The following is an 18348-nucleotide window of genomic DNA, read 5'->3' as shown; positions in this document are numbered from 1 at the left end:
ATGGACCCGGTAGAGCAACCCACGAGCTCAGAAAAGAGTCACGATGACGAACTCGAGGATTCCAAGTCTGAAGAAGGAGTCTTCGCCCCAATTCACGGCCCTGATGGTGACGATGGAGAACAACAGCGCGAGGCGCCACTGCACAAGTTGCGCTCGCAGACATCGCGATCCCTCGAACCCTCCTGGTCTCTAAACGATGGTATCAGTATCCACGGTGATCGGCCACAGGACGAAGAAGGTGGTGAGGCTGGAACTATAGAGACGGATGAAGAACAGCGCTTTACGGTTGCCTGGGATGAGAATGACCCCATAAATCCGAGGAATATGACCAAGGCGAGGAAGTGGTTGATTGTTATTATTGTTTCTTTGGGGTCTCTCTGTGTGTGAGTGCTTGGTCTATATCTGGTAATTTGTGAAGTCAAAAATCGTTGATGCTGACGGGTGTAGGACTTGCACGTCGTCCATGTACACCACCACATACGATCAATTGATGAAGGATTTCAATTGCTCCGAGGAGGTTGCCACTCTGGGATTATCGTTCTTCATTTGGGGTCTTGGTTCGTTTTTATCTGTGATTCTGTTTGGATCAGCCATTGACAATCTCGTTCGACAGGAATTGGCCCACTATTTCTCAGTCCCTTGTCCGAGGTATGGCCCAGATCCCACCACCCCCGAAGAAAAAGGAATTAACTGTGATTCAGTTCTACGGTCGCCGGAACATTTATCTCGTCTCATTCAGCTTATTTCTGATCTGGTTGATTCCATGCGCGGTGGCGCAGAATATCCAAACAATGCTCGTGTGTCGCTTCTTCAACGGACTGGCCGGCAGCGCGTTTCTGAGCGTGGCTGGTGGCACTGTGGGTGACTTGTTTGATCGACATGAACTGGCCTTTCCCATGATGCTCTATACGGCGAGTCCGTTTATCGGGCCTGAAGTCGGTCCCCTGTAAGCTTCCTGCCCGTCCCCAACCGCGGTTTGCCTCGGATGATTAACCTGATGATCAACAGAGTGGGTGGATTCATCAATCAGTTTACGACATGGTATGTTCGAAGTAAATGCTGTGGAATTGACCAGGACTCATGGTTTTAATAGGCGCTGGACGTTCTACGTACTCTTGATATGGACCGGGGTTTTGCTGATTTCGATATTTTTCTTGGTTCCCGAAACATACCACCCAGTGTATGTGATGAAACCAAAATCCGTGTTCAATATACTAATCCATTGAATCGCAGGCTCCTAAGGCGCAAGGCGCAAAAATTGCGCCAGGAAACCGGAGAAGACCGGTGGAGAGCTCCGATCGAGAAACTGAATCGGTCGGTGGCGCAAACCGTTCTGCGCTCCATGTACCGGCCTTTACTCCTTCTGACCCTGGAGCCTATGTGCCTGAATCTGTGTATTTTCTCGGCAATCCTACTGGGCATTCTGTACCTGTTCTTCGGTGCCTTCCAATTAGTCTTTGACGAGGTCTATGGGCTGGTGCTCTGGCAGCGTGGACTATGTTTCATCGGTCTCTTTGTCGGCATGGTCCTCGCTATCCTGTCAGATCCGTTCTGGCGCCGCAATTACCAGCGTTTGGAACGCAACCATGAAAAGGCCACGCAAAAGACCGATGACTATCAGCCGGAGTGGCGGCTTCCACCAGGTGAGTGTCCAATTTGGGACCAACCAACAAAACGTTTCTAATTGTCTCAGCGATCCTGGGTGGACCCCTGGTCACTATTGGGCTCTTCATTTTTGCATGGACGATCTACCCAGATGTGCATTGGATTGCACCTATCATTGGCAGTGCCGTGTTCGGTGCAGGGTAAGATCTACCTCCACTTCACATTGGTTCTAGTGGGGATGATACTGACTGGCAATCATAGCACCATCCTGGTGTACTCGGGCGTCTTCACCTTCCTGGTAGATGCATACCCAACATTTGCCGCCAGTGCACTGGCCGCCAATAGCTTTTCGCGGTCAAGCTTTGGAGGAATCTTCCCCCTATTCGGTATCCAAAGTAAGTTTGCCTCGCCCGTTGCTATTTTCATCCCACGGACCGGGGGTTGGGCATTTTTCTGTGCTGCCATGCAGTGTATATGTATACATTCTGCTGTCGAACCGGGCTGGTCTGCTTCTTTCATTTGGCCCAGAGAGCATGGGGACTCTTTTGTTGTGGGCGTCGTTGCTAACGGCCGTACAGTGTATAACAATCTCGGTTTCCACTGGGCAACGACATTACTAGGCTTCTTGACTCTGGTCATGACGCCTTTCCCGTACGTTCTGATACCCACTGCGCTATGACCCATCAATTTTGCATTGCCCCTGCATCCTTGCAGTGGATCGCATGCAATGCCCAGAGTGCATGGGTCTCTCGCAGCCCACCAGACACTACATCTTGTTCTTGTCATATACTGATTCCAATTTTCTCGGGCAGGTACATTTTCTTCCGATATGGGAGTCGCATCCGCAAGAAGAGTCGGTTTGCCACGTCGCAGACCTGACTGCAATGAATGCAATATCGCTATTTCAGGATGGTCGCATTAGACCTGGCACAAGCTGCAGATTCCAGCTCAAATATACGCGAATCGATCCTGTGGCCCTGGCGGATAAAGAGGCAGCGTGCCGGACCAGGGCAGTTGGGAATGGAATGCAATAGGCAACCGGTCTCGTGCCGGGTCTATTGTTCTTGTCCTGTCCATCCTCCTCCCTATGTAATATTTAATCGCACGAGAGAAGACTCTCCGCCATGGCTAGCTACTGGTCAGAAACCGGGATGGATGACCACCCACCCGCACATCCAGTCCAGTCTAACATAAATCCACAATAAATAATCATAATATGTAACCGCTTGGTTGTGAAGCGCGTATCCCTCGTCATGTGGCCCTGGTTGAGCCTTACCCGGAAGCCAACCGAGGCACGACCGAGGGGGCGAAGAACAGGATGCCTCGGGACTTTACGGAAGAGGGATTTTTCGGGAAGAGCCTCACCCTCACCACTCAGGATGGCCGGAAAGTGGGTGAATAATAATGCTGTCACTAACTGAACGAACTCACGACGATTCAATCTTGCAGAAATTCGATGCCGCACTAGAGTCCTCTACACACGTGCCGCCGGCGGGGTGAGATACGGGGACACAGCGCCAATACGGTTCGATACGCCCTGGTCGTCGCAGCGGAAAATAACGCGTCCCACTGTCTACACAGCTCCCTCGGAGCGATATAGTAATAGTTATCAAGATGGACATGTTTTTTGTAGTTCGCGTAGTCGTTCGTCGGGGTAGACTCCGTGGAATCCTCAATAGTTAGTGCTGAGTACTGAGTTCAGCATGCGCGAATTTCATTAGGTAACCCAGCTAGGAATGGTGAAAGTATGGAGAAGAGGAAGTTAGATCCAGAGTCATTTCTTTCTGTCAGCCTCTTTCCTCTTCTTTGCAACTGGGCTGAACGTAGAGAGAGTCACGGGAACATTTTGTTGGAGTGAACCATTCACTTCTTCTTCTTCCCCGCGCCTGGTCGTCTCTTCCTTTCCTCCGTCGACCCTCCCCGCCTGTCCGACCCGGCTTGACCAGGAACTTCACTCGACTTCGTCCAGCACCGTCGGTCTTTCTGCTTCTTCCCCGCAGTCTTCTCTGCCCACGTCCCCTCTCCACTCCAATTCGCTACTCGCCGTCGTTCATCCCGCTCGGTTTTTTGCGCCTCACGTCATTCCAGCGCTGCGCCGATCTCCTCAAAACCGAGCTCGCCCTGCGGTCCCTTCAATGCGGCACTTCACCCTGGTCCCGCCGTGCATCGAGTCGATTGTTCCCCGTTACACCCGTGACTCGGCCTCCCCCGCCAGCGGTGGTCGCGAACGCGCAATATTACGATTGAAGACCCGCCTTTGAGAGGATTCCAGAACCAAAGCCACCGATCATTTCGCGATCGCTTTCCGGACAAGACAAGACTGTCGAATTCGCGCATACCCGAGAGGTCGAGTGCGCGCATGGTCCCGTCGCCACTAAGTCGCGTGTTTCAGACCCAAGTGACAAGGCACAGATCGTGACCTACTAAGTGTCAGACCTTCAGAACATATGCCGAAATGAGCGCGGTGGTCAAACACGGCTCTCCGACTCCTTCGGCGGATCCCAGCAGTGGGGATCGTGACTCGCCTGATATCACCGAGCACTCAGAGCAGAATCCGAAAAATGGTAAAATGGCCAAGGCGAACGCCAAGGACCCCTCGCGACCGCGTCGGAAGAAGGCCCGGCGTGCCTGCTTTGCCTGCCAGCGCGCCCATTTGACTTGCGGTACGTGAGACACTTTGCTACTTGTTTTTGAGGGCTGCTGACTGATTACGTATAGGTGACGAGCGGCCATGTCAGCGCTGTATCAAGCGCGGCCTCCAGGATGCTTGCCATGACGGTGTACGCAAAAAGGCCAAGTATCTGCACGACGCCCCGGACGGAGCCTTGATGCCCGGAGCCGGTGGTAACAACTTCTACAACAACAAAACTTCTGTGCGCAACAATATGCCCAGAAATGGCACCACTGCAGTTACTGCGAATGCGCAGCCACAAACCTCGAATGCCGGGGCCAATGGCAATTTCTATCCCACGCCGCAGCAGGCGCAGTCACAACCGGGGTCTTACAACGTCTTTCAGGAACCTTCGATGGGCCAGAGTCCCTTTACCACCCAGTCTCCTATGTCGCCAACGTTCAACATGAAGAATACCCAGAACGGCCGGAATGCCAGTCTCTCTTCGACCGTGAACCAGCCCACGCCTAATACCGCGCTCTCCGGAGATACTAGTCAGGGTCAAAATCCATTTGCGGGGCCATTCTTCGATCCCAGTGATCCAGCGCTGTTCAATTTCGACTTGTCCAGCATGAACTTTGAGAATCGATACGGTGCTCTAGAGTTTGGCATGCTTGGTCACATGGCCACGGGAGCTGGAGATTCCCCCAGCGATTCTGCAACGCAGCGCGGGTCGATCGGCCGCAGTGGGTCAGCCCAGTTCTCCACGCCAGCTCCTGGGTTTGGGGAAAGCCCGAACAATCAGCCTTTCATGTTTGGTGATCCCATGCTCAACGACTGGTCGAGCGGACAGGCCTCGGGCCATGTGAACGTCGGCGGAGTATATGGCCAAAACGGCATGCTTCCGGGCCACATGAAACATGATGCGCCTCATGCTTTTGCAATCGAGAGTGGCCCAGCAAACTTCACGAGCCCCGGCTCAGCCACTAGTCCGCATATCCCGACCGCTGGGGTTGAGGATCCTTCCTTCAATAATGTGGTCGCCGCCAAGTCGAATAGCCTTGCGCCCAATGGACAGCGGCCGCTGATCTCAACGCCCAGCTTGAAGCATCAGTCTCTCCAAGTGGGCCCGAAACGGCGTCAGCGCAACCCGTCGTCGATCTATGAGAGCGTGAAGGAGCCGTACGCCTACACCACTGGGTTCCACAGTCTGACGGCCTTTATCCAACGACGGTTCTCACCACAGAAGACGGTGCGCATTGCCAAAGCGCTGGCATCCATCCGGCCATCGTTCATTGCGACCACCAAGACATTGAATCGGGATGATCTCGTGTTCATGGAGAAGTGCTTCCAGCGGACGCTGTGGGAATATGAAGACTTCATTAATGCGTGCGGTACCCCGACGATCGTCTGTCGTCGCACCGGCGAGATCGCCGCCGTGGGCAAGGAGTTCAGTATCCTGACCGGCTGGAAGAAAGACGTGTTACTCGGGAAAGAATCGAACCTCAACGTCAATACTGGCGGATCATCAGTGCCACAATCTGGCACGACATCACGCGGCAGTTTCACACCGCGAAGCTCGACCCTCGAGAATTCCACTGGCAGCGGACGCCCCCAACCAGTGTTCCTTGCCGAACTGTTGGATGACGACAGCGTGGTCGAGTTCTACGAGGACTTTGCCCGGCTCGCGTTTGGTGATTCGCGTGGAAGCGTGATGACACGCTGCAAGCTGCTCAAGTACAAGACCAAAGAGGACATGGAGCTGGCGCATTCGGATGAGGGCAAGTGGAATAATCACCTGCGCAAGGGCGGCATTGCCGGCGAGGCGGGTATGAACCAGCTCGGATTCAAGGATGGAAAGGTCGAATGCGCGTACTGCTGGACGGTTAAGCGTGATGTCTTCGACATTCCTATGCTCATTGTGATGAATGTGAGTTTCTTGTGCACTGGAGGAGGGAGATCTTGTTGCTAACCTGGTCTACAGTTCTTGCCGTGTATCTGATTCCTTTTTCTGTGTGTTGTTTGTCCCCTCTATTTTTTCCCATTCCCATACCCTCGACAAGCGTTTTCCACAAACCCTGTCTCTTCTTTACTGTTTATTTCTGGTGTACATGTTCGATTTTGGGACTGTATGATTCCCCCGCTGTTTTCGTTTTTGATTTACTTTTCGTTCTAGTTCTGTTTCCTCCGTGTCCTTTGTTGTTTCCGTCTTGCACGTATATTATGGTGTTTTTGTGTTGTTCCTGTCGATATGTCTTCTGATCTGGTTTTCCGGCGCTCAAAAAAGGGACCACCGAAAAAAAATACCACGGTATCTCCCACGGGTTATTGGATGTATGAGATAATAACTTGAATGCAATTGCATTTGTCTGTTTATCTATTATCTGTTTGAAGTAGAGCAACTATACAATCGAATCCACAGGCCCTGTCAAGCGATGCCTCAGGCGGGCTTATCGTCGATAATCCCAACCCCACTTCACCTCTTCTTCTTGCTCATCTCATTATTCCCACTCTTCGGCTCTCTCCAGTTTTCGAGGGACAGCTGAACTACTATTCTACTTGTCCGATCTGACCTACGATCCATTGCCCGCACGGCACACATCCTATATCCCCATCTCGGCCTCATCCTTGTCCAACACCACACCGGGAACTTGCTCGCCCACACACCAACTCCAATATGCGCCCCGACAAACCCCGCGACCCCGTTGCCGGCCCTGAAACGGGCCCAGAAGCTCCATTTCCCATCCGATTGTCCGGGCCCGTGATCAAGGGATTCGGACGCGGGAGTAAAGATGTACGGTTCGGCCCCTGCTGTCTATCCTATGCGTTATGTTGCTGCTGCTGCAGCAGCCGCATGCATGTGTGCATATTCCACAAAGAAGAAGACGAAAAAATAGACTGGTAAAACCATGTTAACCTCAATTGCCACTTCACAGCTCGGCATCCCCACTGCCAACATCCCTGTCGACGATCTCTCCGAGAAATACCCCGACCTGATGACGGGCGTTTACTACGGTGTCGTGGCTCTGGACCCGACGAAGTTCAAATATGAAGGCCAAGAAACAGAGAAACCCACTATTCTCCCGGCTGTGCTGAGTATTGGATATAATCCATTCTATAAAAATACCGTTCGCTCCGTTGTACGTCCCACCACCCTCTGTCCTTCCATCTCTTATCACCATTATTATATATACAAAAGCAATTCCCTCTCTCCTATTTCTCTTTCTAACAACTGAAATAAATCCAGGAAATCCACATTATGCCCCCCCTCACACAACCCTCCCCCACAGCAGAAGGCCAAACCAAGTTCCAGCGCCTGCCGGACTTCTACGGCACGCCGCTGCATCTATTGATCCTGGGGTATATCCGACCCGAGTACGACTATGTGTCGCTGGAGGCACTGGTGGAGGATATTCGGGTGGACTGCGAGGTTGCGCGGCAGAGTCTGATGCGCGAGGCGTATCGGTGTTATCTTGGGGAGGAGGGGACGGTGGCTGCGAAGGTTGGGGAGGAGACGAAGTGGCTAGTAGGATTTTAGAGTACAATAAGTATCATATTAGCGCATATTAGACTAACTACTACACCATCTGTGCCCTATATAGTGGCAGTTTTGGAAGCAGCACTTCCCAAAGCGGAAATCAGCTCCCCTCTATCTTATCGGAGGTATAGTCTCGTCGACGTCACACCAAGATACAGACCTCTCTTTTCCACAACTCTAGATATACCTTGAAACAGAAACAGAAATGGGATTCCTCAGCCGTCTAATCCACCCGAGCTCGAACGCCAACTCCTCCACGGCGACGGCCGCACCCAACCCAGCCGACAATAATGCACGTCCCCATGTGCACCGAACAACCAGCGCAAGCTCCACCAAAAGACACCACGACCGCGCCGCCGAAGAACGCATATTCCGCCATCTCATCCTCATCTCAGACACGCGATACGTCGGCCCGCGCTGCGTCCAGCCCTTCCAGGCCGAGGGATTCGACGTCACACACATCCCATTTGGGGGAGGTGGTGATTTCGAGCGGGATCGCAAGGCGTTGGAGAATCTCGTGCATGAGAAGGAGGATGAGTTGGAGACGGGGGAGAGATATGCGATTGTTGGTATGTTCTCCGACCTATTCATGGGAACTAAACGGGAGAGGGAAATGCTGATGGCTGACAATGAAAAAAAAGCATATCACCGTCCTGCATATCTCCTCCTTGCATCGCACCATCTGAGTGCCAGCAATACGAATCCGTTTCCTCTACTGTGTGCGCTGATTGCCTATTATCCTCTCCTAACACCAAAATCAAACCCCACTGGTGGGTACACGGCCGTTCATAGACATGAAGCAAGCCAATTCCAAAAACAAGATGATAATGAGGACGACGAAGAAGAGGATCACCAACCAGCCTGCATGAAAACAGACACCATATTCTCCCCCGAAACAAAAACGACCTACCTCCCCATCCAGATCCACATCGCGGGCCGCCATCACCCAGAATGCAACAACGGTGGATGTCCATGGCCGTGGATAAGCGCCAGTCCTTCTGAAGGAGACGTCACCTATAAAAAGCGGCATCGATGCTACGTATTCGAATACCCGGAACCAGACCCAGGGCCTGTATTAGACAATGGCTTGGAAAACGACGCGGCTAGCTCGCAGCTGGCGTGGAGCCGTATGCTGGGCTGTCTACGGCGTTCGTTTGGAGTAGGTGCCCATTGGCCGGTGCAGGGGATTGAGACCGTTTGGGAAGCCTATTGGATGAGATTATGGAGTGGAAAGCACAAGATTGAAAAAGCGCAATCGGCGACGGGGTTGCTTGTGGATGAGAGGCATGGGACTTGGGCAGAGGACTTGGGGGTGGAATGTGTTCCTACTGCTGGTGGTGGTGAGTTTACTGTCTTATTTCTTTTTTACATTGTTGGAAGGAAGGATGCTGATCGATTCCAGGAAACAACGCGCCAACCCTCGGATCCTTCTTTTCTCACTCATTCATCTCAACTGGCCCTGCAAGCCAGCACATTCGGCTTCTGTCCAGAACAGTAGGCCTCGGCCGGATTGTGGATGAGGTGCAGGTTTCATTCCGCCACACCGCAGAAATCCCCTGGCTGCTCCCGGGTGTGGCACCGACGGACCGCGATGTGCAGATGGTGGTTGTCGTTGTGGCGAGTTTCTATGCTGGTAGGATTGCGAGCCAGAAGGTGTATTGGGATCAGGCGAGTGTGCTTGTGCAGGTTGGATTGTTGGATAGGAGTTTGGTGCCCAGGATGAATGGACTGTAATGGACTATGTATAATGATGCAAGTTTTATGTTATACAAGAAGTGCTAGTAGATCAAAAACGCCATAGTGCTCGGTTCTGTTCTATTGCACCAGCGATGTGCGCAGCCCAACCAAATCAGCACTCACACCGCCAGGGCTCGCCAACGTCCTCCGGCTCGCCTCTTGGGCCACGGGGAGGATGTCCTCAACTCGAGCGGACTCACTCCTCGCGAGACCAGCAATCAAAACACCCAGCAGGGTATCGCCTGCGCCATTGACGCTGACGACATCCGAGGGCTGGATAACAGCCTCGGGCGGGAACAGGCGCATGTACACACCGCCGAAGGGAACGTCTGCCGAAGGCGAGGTGCGCGCCAGGATATACGATGCAGCATCCGGGTCCGTAAGTCGGGCATCACCGGGGGGAAGAAGCTGAGTGAGGAAAGCGCCGGCCGAGCCGAGCTTGGTGAGAATGCAAGGAATAAACGGGAGAAGCTGGAGAGATTGCTGGGGGAGGCCTTCATCAACGAGAGCAGGGGAGGTCAAAGCGACGAGACGATCCCGCGAGCCAGCCGGTGATAGACCCATTGCATCGATGAGGCGCCACCAGCCCGGGGAGTCAAACAGGGAAGCATCTCGAGCAGCACCGTGCATGGCCGCGAGCTCGAGGCGGTTCGGACAGGCGAGGCTGATGGCGTGGTTGGGCAGTGTGTGCTCAGGGCCGATAGTAGCACCGGCGCCGCTGGAATCTCTTCCAAACAAACGCCTGGATTTGGCGTTGGCCACGGGCTCAAAGGCTACGCGGGCGCCGTACTTGCGGGCTAGCGTGGTCCATTTAGCCAGCAGTTCGGCCCGCCAGTTTGCGTCGACGACGACCCAGCGCGGCTGAGTGCGCTGCAGCAGGGGCTCCCAGAAGCCGTCAAAATCAAGCTGATTCTCTGGGAACTCGAAAATGCCCATGTCGGCCATGGCGACTAGCAACTCTTTGTTGGCGTCGTTGACGGCTATGTATTGGGCTGTGCGTGTGCCAGGTGTGGCGGGAAGGACCTGGATGCCTGCTGTACTAAGACCTTCCTTTTCGAGGGCAGAGAGCGCGGCGCGACCGCTGAGGTCGTCGGCGACGACGCTGCAGAAGAGCACATTACCACCGATATAGTTGGCAGCCAAGGCGACGTTGTGGCCTACGCCTCCCAGGCTTTGCCCGATGGCGGCTGGGTTGGATGTGTGCGGTAAAGGCGCCACTTGGGCACGCTCGTCGCCGAACGGGGTGTAGTCACAGGAAAGGTCGATGGCGAGGGAGCCTGCGACCAGGATATCTGTTCTGGCAACCGGTTCATGAGGGGTAGTTGGGATTTCTGGTTTCTTTTCTGCTGCTTGAGTAACACCCGAAACAGCTGGCATGTGCCTATGTAGAAGAACTCCGAACTTAGCATTTGATTCTATTTGACATATCTGACCGCCACTCACCGGACCCCTGCGCTTCGGTCCGACTGTTCTAGTTTCGCCAACTCCACGGCCACCTTGGTTGCACGCTTGACGTTCGACTCCACCAAGGCACGATTAGCTGGTAAGCTGCTGCCACCGCTCAATTCCTTGATCTTGGCCAGGACAAAGGGGGTATTGTCACTGCCACGATAGCCCTCTGCATCGGCAAGCCGGAGGGCTTCTTCAATGATGCGATCCATATCGGCCTTCGGCACGGAGTATTCCAACGGGACAGGGTTGGCAAAGTGAATCCCAGAGGATACCGGCAATTTTGACTGGGCATCTGCATCCGAGTTAACACGAAGATATCGAGAAAACGCCAACACACTTACAAACGATGGCAGCCGCTTCTGCTTCATCTTGAATGACCCGAGGACTACGCACTCCACTCTCACGCGTGAAGAAACCAGGGAAGTCGACGGGGCCCTCTCTGCCATCTGCAAACGTGCCGACGCAAACTCCCTCCGTCTCGAGATACTCAAGAGTCCGCGGGATATCCAAAAAGCTCTTGCATCCTGAGCTGATGACCGTCACGGGGGTGCGTCCCAGCTCAGTCAGGTCGGCTGAAGAAAGCCATTAGCAGCAGGAATTTGTTGGTGTCTACGGGCTCCTTACCAGATACATCCATGGACGTCTCACCTCCACGATGAACACCGCCTATAGACAGTCAGAGAAAATTCGTGCGAGTCATCACCAACATACCTAAGCCGCCAGTGCCAAAGATCTTGATACCGGCAAGATGCGACAGCACCATCGTGCCAGAAATGGTCGTACCGCCATGGATGCGTTTTCCAGCCATTCCCTGCCCCACGTCAGCTAATACACTCTTATCATTCCTTAGTATAGCCCATATAACCCACCAGACCACAGATGTATCCTAGGTCACGACGAGACACTTTCAATGCGCTCTTCGTTTCCGCCGTCGCGGCCAGCTCGATCAGCTCGTCCGCAGTCAGGCCAACCCGCGCAACACCTCCCAAAATGCCCACAGTCGCCGGAACACCGCCATTCAGTCGAACGACGGACTCCAATAGCGACGCAAGCGCCACGTTGTCCGGGTAAGGAAACCCTATGCCCGAATTAGCCTTCCCCGCATTTGGATGGAGGGGGCTGTTTCGCCTGAAATTGAACCGAGAGACACTTACCGTGTGTGTAAATTGTCGTCTCAAGGGCAACGACCGGTTTTCCCGTAGCTACTGCATCGCGGACTTCTTCTGAGACCTGCAGGAACCTGCTCTGGGCCAGCTCATGGTAGGTGCGCAGACGCGATGGTCGTGATGCTGCAGCTCGGAGACAGCTGGGGCGTGCTGCAGCCCGCCAGAAAACCATTGTGAGGGAGGATATACCAGGAAGTAATAAATACCAGGCAGCTAGCAGAACCACACCCCTATGGCCCAGTTGTGTGTGGCTGTGTGTACAGCAGAAAGAAGGGAAGCAGTAGAAGAGCTGCCGTTATCGCGATAAGCGGACTGCGTAGTATGGCCGCCACGCGTGCCGTAGCAAGTTGTATGGGGACACCTCATCAGCTTCGTGGCCTCCATCAATTGCATCACCCCCACGCCAACTTTGCTATTTCGGAGAACAATTGCCTGTTCTCCAGCCTCACACAATGAGGCTATACTCTGCCTTGCTCGGGCTGCTTGCACCCAGCCTGTGCATTGCCGCCAACCCGTCTCGCGTGGAGCTGCCGGCCGACTTCAAGGTGCCGCAGGTCTTCAAGAACACCAACCTCGTGCGCAACACCAACCTGGAGAAGGCTTACGTGCGGGAGACTATCAATGTTGTCGTGGAGAATACCGACAAGCAGCCGCAGAGCGATTACTACATCCCTTTCCCGTCACAGGTGTTTGGTCGCGTTGGAGGTTTCGAGGTCCGGGACAAGAAAGCCCCAGAAAAGGGCCGCTTCGAGGTAGATGCCACGGAGGTTGATCCGTCCAGGTAAGTGTCAATTATCCCAGCAGATGACCAATTGACCAACAAATTCAACAGCGGCAACCAATACTTCGTGGTACACCTCTCTGAGCCCCTGGCGCCGAAGGCCGAAATCACTCTGGGAATCTCGTACTCAATTCTGTCTTCTGTCCACCCGCGTCCGGCGACCATCAACCAGGCCGACCAGCAGTACCTGAGCTACACCTTCTCAGCCTATGTGCCTTCAGCCTACCAGACCGTCACGCAAAAGACCAAACTGAAGTTCCCCAACACCCAGGTACCCGACTACACAACCACTTCCGGCATCAAGTCTGGTTCAGGCGAGGATCCCGAACGTAAGGGCGCGACCTACACATACGGACCCTACAACACCGCCAAGGTGGCCCCCGGCACCGAGCACCCGATTACCGTGCGGTATGAGTTCACCCACCCGGTGATCACCGCCCACCTTCTGGAACGCGACCTGGAAGTGTCGCACTGGGGCGGTAACCTGGCAACAGAGGAGCGATACTGGCTGCGGAACAACGCGTCGCAGCTGATCAATCACTTCTCGCGCGTCGAGTGGACGCTCGCCAACTACCAGAAACTGCCCTCGTCCGCGGTGCGCGAGATCGTGTACCCGCTGCAACCAGGCTCGGTCGACCCGTACTTCACCGATGATATTGGCAACGTCTCGACTAGTCGCTTCCGTCCCGGCACGGCCAAGACCCCCGCACACTTGGAGCTGAAGCCCCGGTACCCGATCTTCGGTGGCTGGAACTACAGCTTCCGCGTGGGCTGGAACCAGGATCTGACGCGGTACCTGCGCCGTGCTGTCAGTGGCTCTGACTCGTACGTGCTCAAGGTGCCGTTCCTCGAGGGGCCCAAGGTACCGGAGGGCGTGCAGTATGAGCGCGTGGTCGTGCGTGTGGTTCTCCCCGAGGGTGCACACAATGTCCGTTTCCAGACTGTTGATGGTGCTTCCAGCAACGGTCTTCCTGGCGCAAACCACATTGCCTCGCATTTGTCCTCGCTCAAGACTTATATGGACACGCTGGGTCGCACCACGCTGACTCTGGAGGTTGACAGTCTAACCGATGAAGCGCGCAACGCGCAGCTCGTGGTATGTAATGAATGTTCAATATTGAAAGAAGCAGATGCTAATGAAGTGAAATTATAGGTTACCTACGAGCACTCGCTGGTAGACTCCCTGCGTAAGCCGGCCACGATGTTCGCGGGTGTGCTGTCGCTCTTTGTCGCGGCGTGGTTGATCGGAAAGATTGACATCAGCATCAAGAAGCGCTAAACTGCTTGCAGCATTGGGATGAATGAAACATTTGTTTTTCTGTTTGTTTAGTTGTACAATTTCCTGCATTGTGCGAGAAATCAACCCATCACCTCTGGGATTTGCAATAGTTTACTTTGTAGATGTTTATACCAACCCTAACACCCAACCTGTCATTTTAGTCTGGTTACACCGCCCTAAGTTCAGCGCGTATACGACGTCCCCTATTTCCCCCCTAATTTACTCAACAACCACGCATTAGTTTGAGACCGAAATAAGTGGAAATCGAAAAACTAATGCTGAACTTTGTGTTTTAACTCGGTCTACAATTACATATGCCTTTGATCCATGGCAATCGCCTACGAAAATCGCGGCTGATTTAGGCGTTTCCTATATGACTACATATCGTTCAACTGGCTCGTCGGAACCCGTGGTCGAGCCATAGCGTTCAATCTACGATCATTTATTGACAATATAGTAAAACTTTCACTTTGAGAAAATAGCCTTCGAGACTTGTCTAGTTCATACTAAACTCGCTCATGGTGAGTAGCCGTTGCACGCTTCATTATCTCCCTTCCCATCTCCGTGTTCTCTACAATTCGGTCCCCTTCTGCGTCGATGAAAGCCTGTGGTCGCTCGCGCTGTGTCAGTTCCCGTTTGCCACACACAATGAAAGACGGATTCTGGATGAAAATTTCATCCATATCCTCCAGTGTACGTCGCGAGGTCTCAGGATAGAAAAGAAAGACTATTGGGAAAAAACACCACGCGATGATTGCAAAAACTAGAATCTATGAGTTAGCAGTGGCTGAGGTAGGTAGAAAGTGCTAAAGTAGCTTACTCAAATAGAACCGCCAGTGAAGATTGTTAACGCCAACGCTGGTGAACTGAGTGACGATAAAGCCACCCATCCAGTTGGTTGCGGTTGCTGCGGCAGCACCTCGAGTCCGCCAGCCAAGCGAATTCACTTCCGAGTTGTATACCCACGGAACCTTGGCATAGCTTGTTCCGTAGAAGAAGTAATACAGGAAAAACATTGACGTTGTCACTTGCCCCATCTAGGTTCATCAGTTGCGAGAAAGCATTGCGGACAAGGATGACGTACCAGCTGTTTACGTGAAGGGTCGCTCTCGCCAGTCTTGAGGCAGATAGCTGCAACCAAGTAGCACGCTCCCATAGTCAAAGACCCATAGAGCATGAGCCTTAAAAGTGAGTTAGCATAATAAAAAAGTACTGTTGTGGGAAGACTAAGATCATCGAACAACTTACTTGCGACGACCAAAGCGATCAATGATCAGCAGACAGCAGAATGCAGCGAAGAGGTAAGTGGTTCCGTTGACCGCAGTAAGAAGACGACTCTCCTCTTCTCCTAGCCCGACACTCTCCTGAAGCAGGGTGGGAAGGTAGTATCCCAGGGCATTCACTCCACTGAACTGCTGCATGAACTGAGTACCGCAAGATAATAGCAGCCGGCGAAGGTTCTGCGTCTTGTCGCGACACATCAACACATCCATAGTGGGCACGCAATCTTTGCGCTCAACCTCCAGCGCTGATTGGATAGATAGGAACTGAGCTGTGACATCGGGATCGTGAGGACTGTTGCTTTTGCCCTCCAATCTGGCAATAACCTGCAGCGCCTCGTCATGGCGATCCTGGAGTAGCAGCCATCTGGGGGATTCAGGAATGAAAAGGAGTGCCAAAGTAACTATTACGGGGAATATGAGCTGAAAGCCGAGCGGAAATCTCCACTGAAGCGCTTGGCCCTGGAAATACAGGCCAAAGTTCATCCAATTGGCGAGGCAAAAAGCAGCCGTGTTAGAAAGAGAGCCCAGTGCGACAAGCTTACCACGTACCCGAGGCTTCGAACACTCAGCCTGGTAAACAGGGCATGTGGAAGAAGTCATGCCCATGCCAAATCCGTTGACGACGCGACCGACAATCAGTTGAGGAAAAGCCCACGAGACGACCTGCAGAATTGCGCCAACCGTGTTGCAGACTAGTCCGAGAGCAATCGTCTTCTTGCGACCAAGCTTATCACCTAGTGTGAAGGCAAAAATAGCGCCAAAAAAGGCACCAAGCTGGATTCCAGTATGAGAGATTGGACAGTACTCCAGAGAGAATTGGAAACTTACAGAGAAGCAGCTCGAAGTAATTCCGGAGATGTTGGAATTCTTGGTTTGAGGGAAATGCTTTTGAAAATCGGCTGAGATGAGCACTCCAGAAAACACTCCCTGGTCGTAGCCAAACCATGCCATTGAGCTGCTCTACAAATTAGCCATCTCTTCGACCTTCCTCGGAAGTTCTAAGCGTCAACACACCAAGCGTTTGCTATCGTGATGACAGTGATAAGCCATGTCCCACTGAGCCGGTCCGAAAGATTTGCTTTCGGCATTTTGATTGATCTTATCTGTACTTGATTCCAGGATCAACGTTTTGGGGTCTTGGGAAGACAGGTCGGTCGTTGACTGCCGGAATGCTGATCCTATCGAGACAACGGATCTCTCAAAGGTTTTCAAAAAGTGCCGGTCATCTCAAGAATGGCGGAGATCAACCCACGAGGCCCTTGCGAGATTAAATATTCGCGTTGCTTCCGAGGTCCGCGTATTCGTGGCCTATGGCTTGGGGCGTTGCGCGACCCCCGTCTGGTTTTCTCCCCGCAGGATTAGCTCTAATTCAAAGTTAAATGACCCGGAAGGACAAACCCGGTGACCTACAGACGCAGAGGTAGAGGTGGAAATCCGGGGTGTTCCTATTCCTCGTGGGGGTTGGGATATGGGGTTCGGACGGGGGGAAGCGGCAGCTCCACCTCCAGACACGCGGAGATGGGGGGGGAATGATGGGGGAATAGTCTGCGACGTGACCCAGAAGGGTCTTAGACACCGCTCAGACGGGCTTTCTCTTCTTTTTCTTGCAGCATCTCCCCAGGGCCTACTGACCAATTGTCATTCAACTCAAATCATAACAAAATGCCGAAATTCGTTCTGGTGACAGGCGCAACTGGCTTCATCGGCGCCCACATAGTCGATGCGCTGCTTGCTCGCGGCCTGCGCGTGCGGGGAGCCACGCGTTCACTGGAAAAAGGCGATGCGATGCTAAAGAAGCGCCCGCAGTATAAAGGAATGCTCGAATTCGTTCAGATTGCCGATTTTGAAAATCCTGGGGGTCTCGTGGAAGCCGTCAGGGGAGTAGACGGGGTGATTCACACGGCCAGTGTAAGGGTGCCTCTTTAGCCTCAACAGCTTACAAGTTATCTGACCTTCTGTTCTCGTGTAGCCATTCACCTACAACACAGTCAACAACGAGCGAGAGCTCGTTATCCCTGCCATCAACGGTGTACGTGCGGTTCTCGATGCTGCTAGCACCAACCCCCAGATAACTCGCATCGTCCTTACTTCTTCGTTTGCGTCCGTTATCGATATAAATCGAAAGGGTCCGCCTTACTTCACCTACACCGGGGCGGACTGGAACCCCCTCACATACGAAGAATCGGTGGATCCAGCAACAAACGCCGTCATCGCGTATCGTGGCTCGAAGAAGTTCGCGGAACTCGAGGCCTGGAAATATATCGACGAACACAGTCCAAATTTTGACCTCGTCGCACTGTGCCCGCCAATGACCTTCGGGCCGATAGTGCACCCTGTCTCCAACGTGAAGGATCTCAATGAATCCAATGCGATGCTGTGGAAGATTGCCGAGGGAACGAACCCTCTTCCTATTTCCCGAGTCCCCTTCTGGATCGACGTCCGCGACCTTGCTACTGCACATGTGGAGTCGTTACTTCGCAGTGAGGTAGGTGGCAAACGATATGTGCCATCATCTCCAGAGCGATTTTCTTATGGTCTGGCTGCAAAGATCATGAGGGAGGAGTTTCCGCATTTGAACGGCACGGTGTCACAAGAGGAGCAAACAATTGATGACTCGTGCGGCTTGGATGGACAGACTGTCGCGAAGGAATTGGGGTATGAGTATCACTCTTTCCGAGATACCGTGAAGGACCTTGTAGCACAAGCCATTGCGTTAAGCACAATGTCCTCTCAGTGACGAATACCTACACTACACGTCACATTAACTTGATAGATTACCCAAAACAGAAAAGGACGGCTTAAGTACCTCCACCTTCTATATTCTTGACCGTATGAGCGTAGGCAAATGCGCATATAGTGTTTCATGGCTTTTTCTATCGCCAGGTATCAGGCGGCT

The 18348-nt window shown here is 53.1% G+C and overlaps 8 protein-coding genes across 8 annotated transcripts; 6 read left to right on the top strand and 2 right to left on the bottom strand.

Moving 5' to 3' along the window:
- Nucleotides 1-2484, top strand: N7510_008616 (MFS transporter; the record flags this gene model as incomplete). The annotated part of the gene is made up of 11 exons (XM_056980541.1): nt 1-383; nt 448-557; nt 614-648; nt 702-946; nt 1009-1041; nt 1094-1180; nt 1234-1643; nt 1694-1805; nt 1867-2000; nt 2184-2256; nt 2418-2484. 11 exons carry the CDS (start codon nt 1-3, stop codon nt 2482-2484), a joined length of 1689 nt encoding a protein of 562 aa, XP_056830750.1.
- Nucleotides 2485-4060: 1576 nt separating this feature from the next.
- On the top strand, nt 4061-6218 carry N7510_008615 (Zn(II)2Cys6 transcription factor domain-containing protein; the record flags this gene model as incomplete). The annotated part of the gene is made up of 3 exons (XM_056980540.1): nt 4061-4268; nt 4324-6146; nt 6201-6218. The coding sequence occupies 3 exons, from the start codon at nt 4061-4063 to the stop codon at nt 6216-6218; spliced, it is 2049 nt and encodes a 682-aa protein (XP_056830749.1).
- Nucleotides 6219-7125: 907 nt separating this feature from the next.
- On the top strand, nt 7126-7754 carry fmn1 (riboflavin kinase; the record flags this gene model as incomplete). The annotated part of the gene is made up of 2 exons (XM_056980539.1): nt 7126-7375; nt 7513-7754. The coding sequence occupies 2 exons, from the start codon at nt 7126-7128 to the stop codon at nt 7752-7754; spliced, it is 492 nt and encodes a 163-aa protein (XP_056830748.1).
- Nucleotides 7755-7959: 205 nt separating this feature from the next.
- On the top strand, nt 7960-9252 carry N7510_008613 (dienelactone hydrolase; the record flags this gene model as incomplete). The annotated part of the gene is made up of 1 exon (XM_056980538.1): nt 7960-9252. One exon carries the CDS (start codon nt 7960-7962, stop codon nt 9250-9252), a length of 1293 nt encoding a protein of 430 aa, XP_056830747.1.
- A 317-nt stretch (nt 9253-9569) lies between these two features.
- On the bottom strand, nt 9570-12281 carry N7510_008612 (pseudouridine-5'-phosphate glycosidase/carbohydrate kinase family protein; the record flags this gene model as incomplete). Its single annotated transcript, XM_056980537.1, has 7 exons — nt 9570-10872; nt 10935-11235; nt 11285-11515; nt 11568-11609; nt 11655-11754; nt 11813-12021; nt 12098-12281. The coding sequence occupies 7 exons, from the start codon at nt 12279-12281 to the stop codon at nt 9570-9572; spliced, it is 2370 nt and encodes a 789-aa protein (XP_056830746.1).
- Nucleotides 12282-12561: 280 nt separating this feature from the next.
- On the top strand, nt 12562-14169 carry N7510_008611 (dolichyl-diphosphooligosaccharide--protein glycotransferase subunit OST1; the record flags this gene model as incomplete). Its single annotated transcript, XM_056980536.1, has 3 exons — nt 12562-12890; nt 12942-13986; nt 14044-14169. The coding sequence occupies 3 exons, from the start codon at nt 12562-12564 to the stop codon at nt 14167-14169; spliced, it is 1500 nt and encodes a 499-aa protein (XP_056830745.1).
- A 506-nt stretch (nt 14170-14675) lies between these two features.
- N7510_008610 (sugar porter family MFS transporter) lies at nt 14676-16540 on the bottom strand (the record flags this gene model as incomplete). The annotated part of the gene is made up of 6 exons (XM_056980535.1): nt 14676-14932; nt 14990-15206; nt 15254-15350; nt 15418-16226; nt 16281-16407; nt 16467-16540. The coding sequence occupies 6 exons, from the start codon at nt 16538-16540 to the stop codon at nt 14676-14678; spliced, it is 1581 nt and encodes a 526-aa protein (XP_056830744.1).
- Nucleotides 16541-17114: 574 nt separating this feature from the next.
- N7510_008609 (SDR family oxidoreductase) lies at nt 17115-18189 on the top strand (the record flags this gene model as incomplete). The annotated part of the gene is made up of 2 exons (XM_056980534.1): nt 17115-17360; nt 17422-18189. The coding sequence occupies 2 exons, from the start codon at nt 17115-17117 to the stop codon at nt 18187-18189; spliced, it is 1014 nt and encodes a 337-aa protein (XP_056830743.1).
- Between the last annotated feature and the right edge of the window lie 159 nt (nt 18190-18348).

This window comes from Penicillium lagena, assembly GCF_028827675.1.
Source record: "Penicillium lagena strain IBT 129212 chromosome Unknown utg000006l_segment0_segment0, whole genome shotgun sequence".
Classification (NCBI taxonomy): Eukaryota; Fungi; Ascomycota; class Eurotiomycetes; order Eurotiales; family Aspergillaceae; genus Penicillium; species Penicillium lagena.
This window is presented reverse-complemented; position numbering and strand designations above follow the sequence as displayed.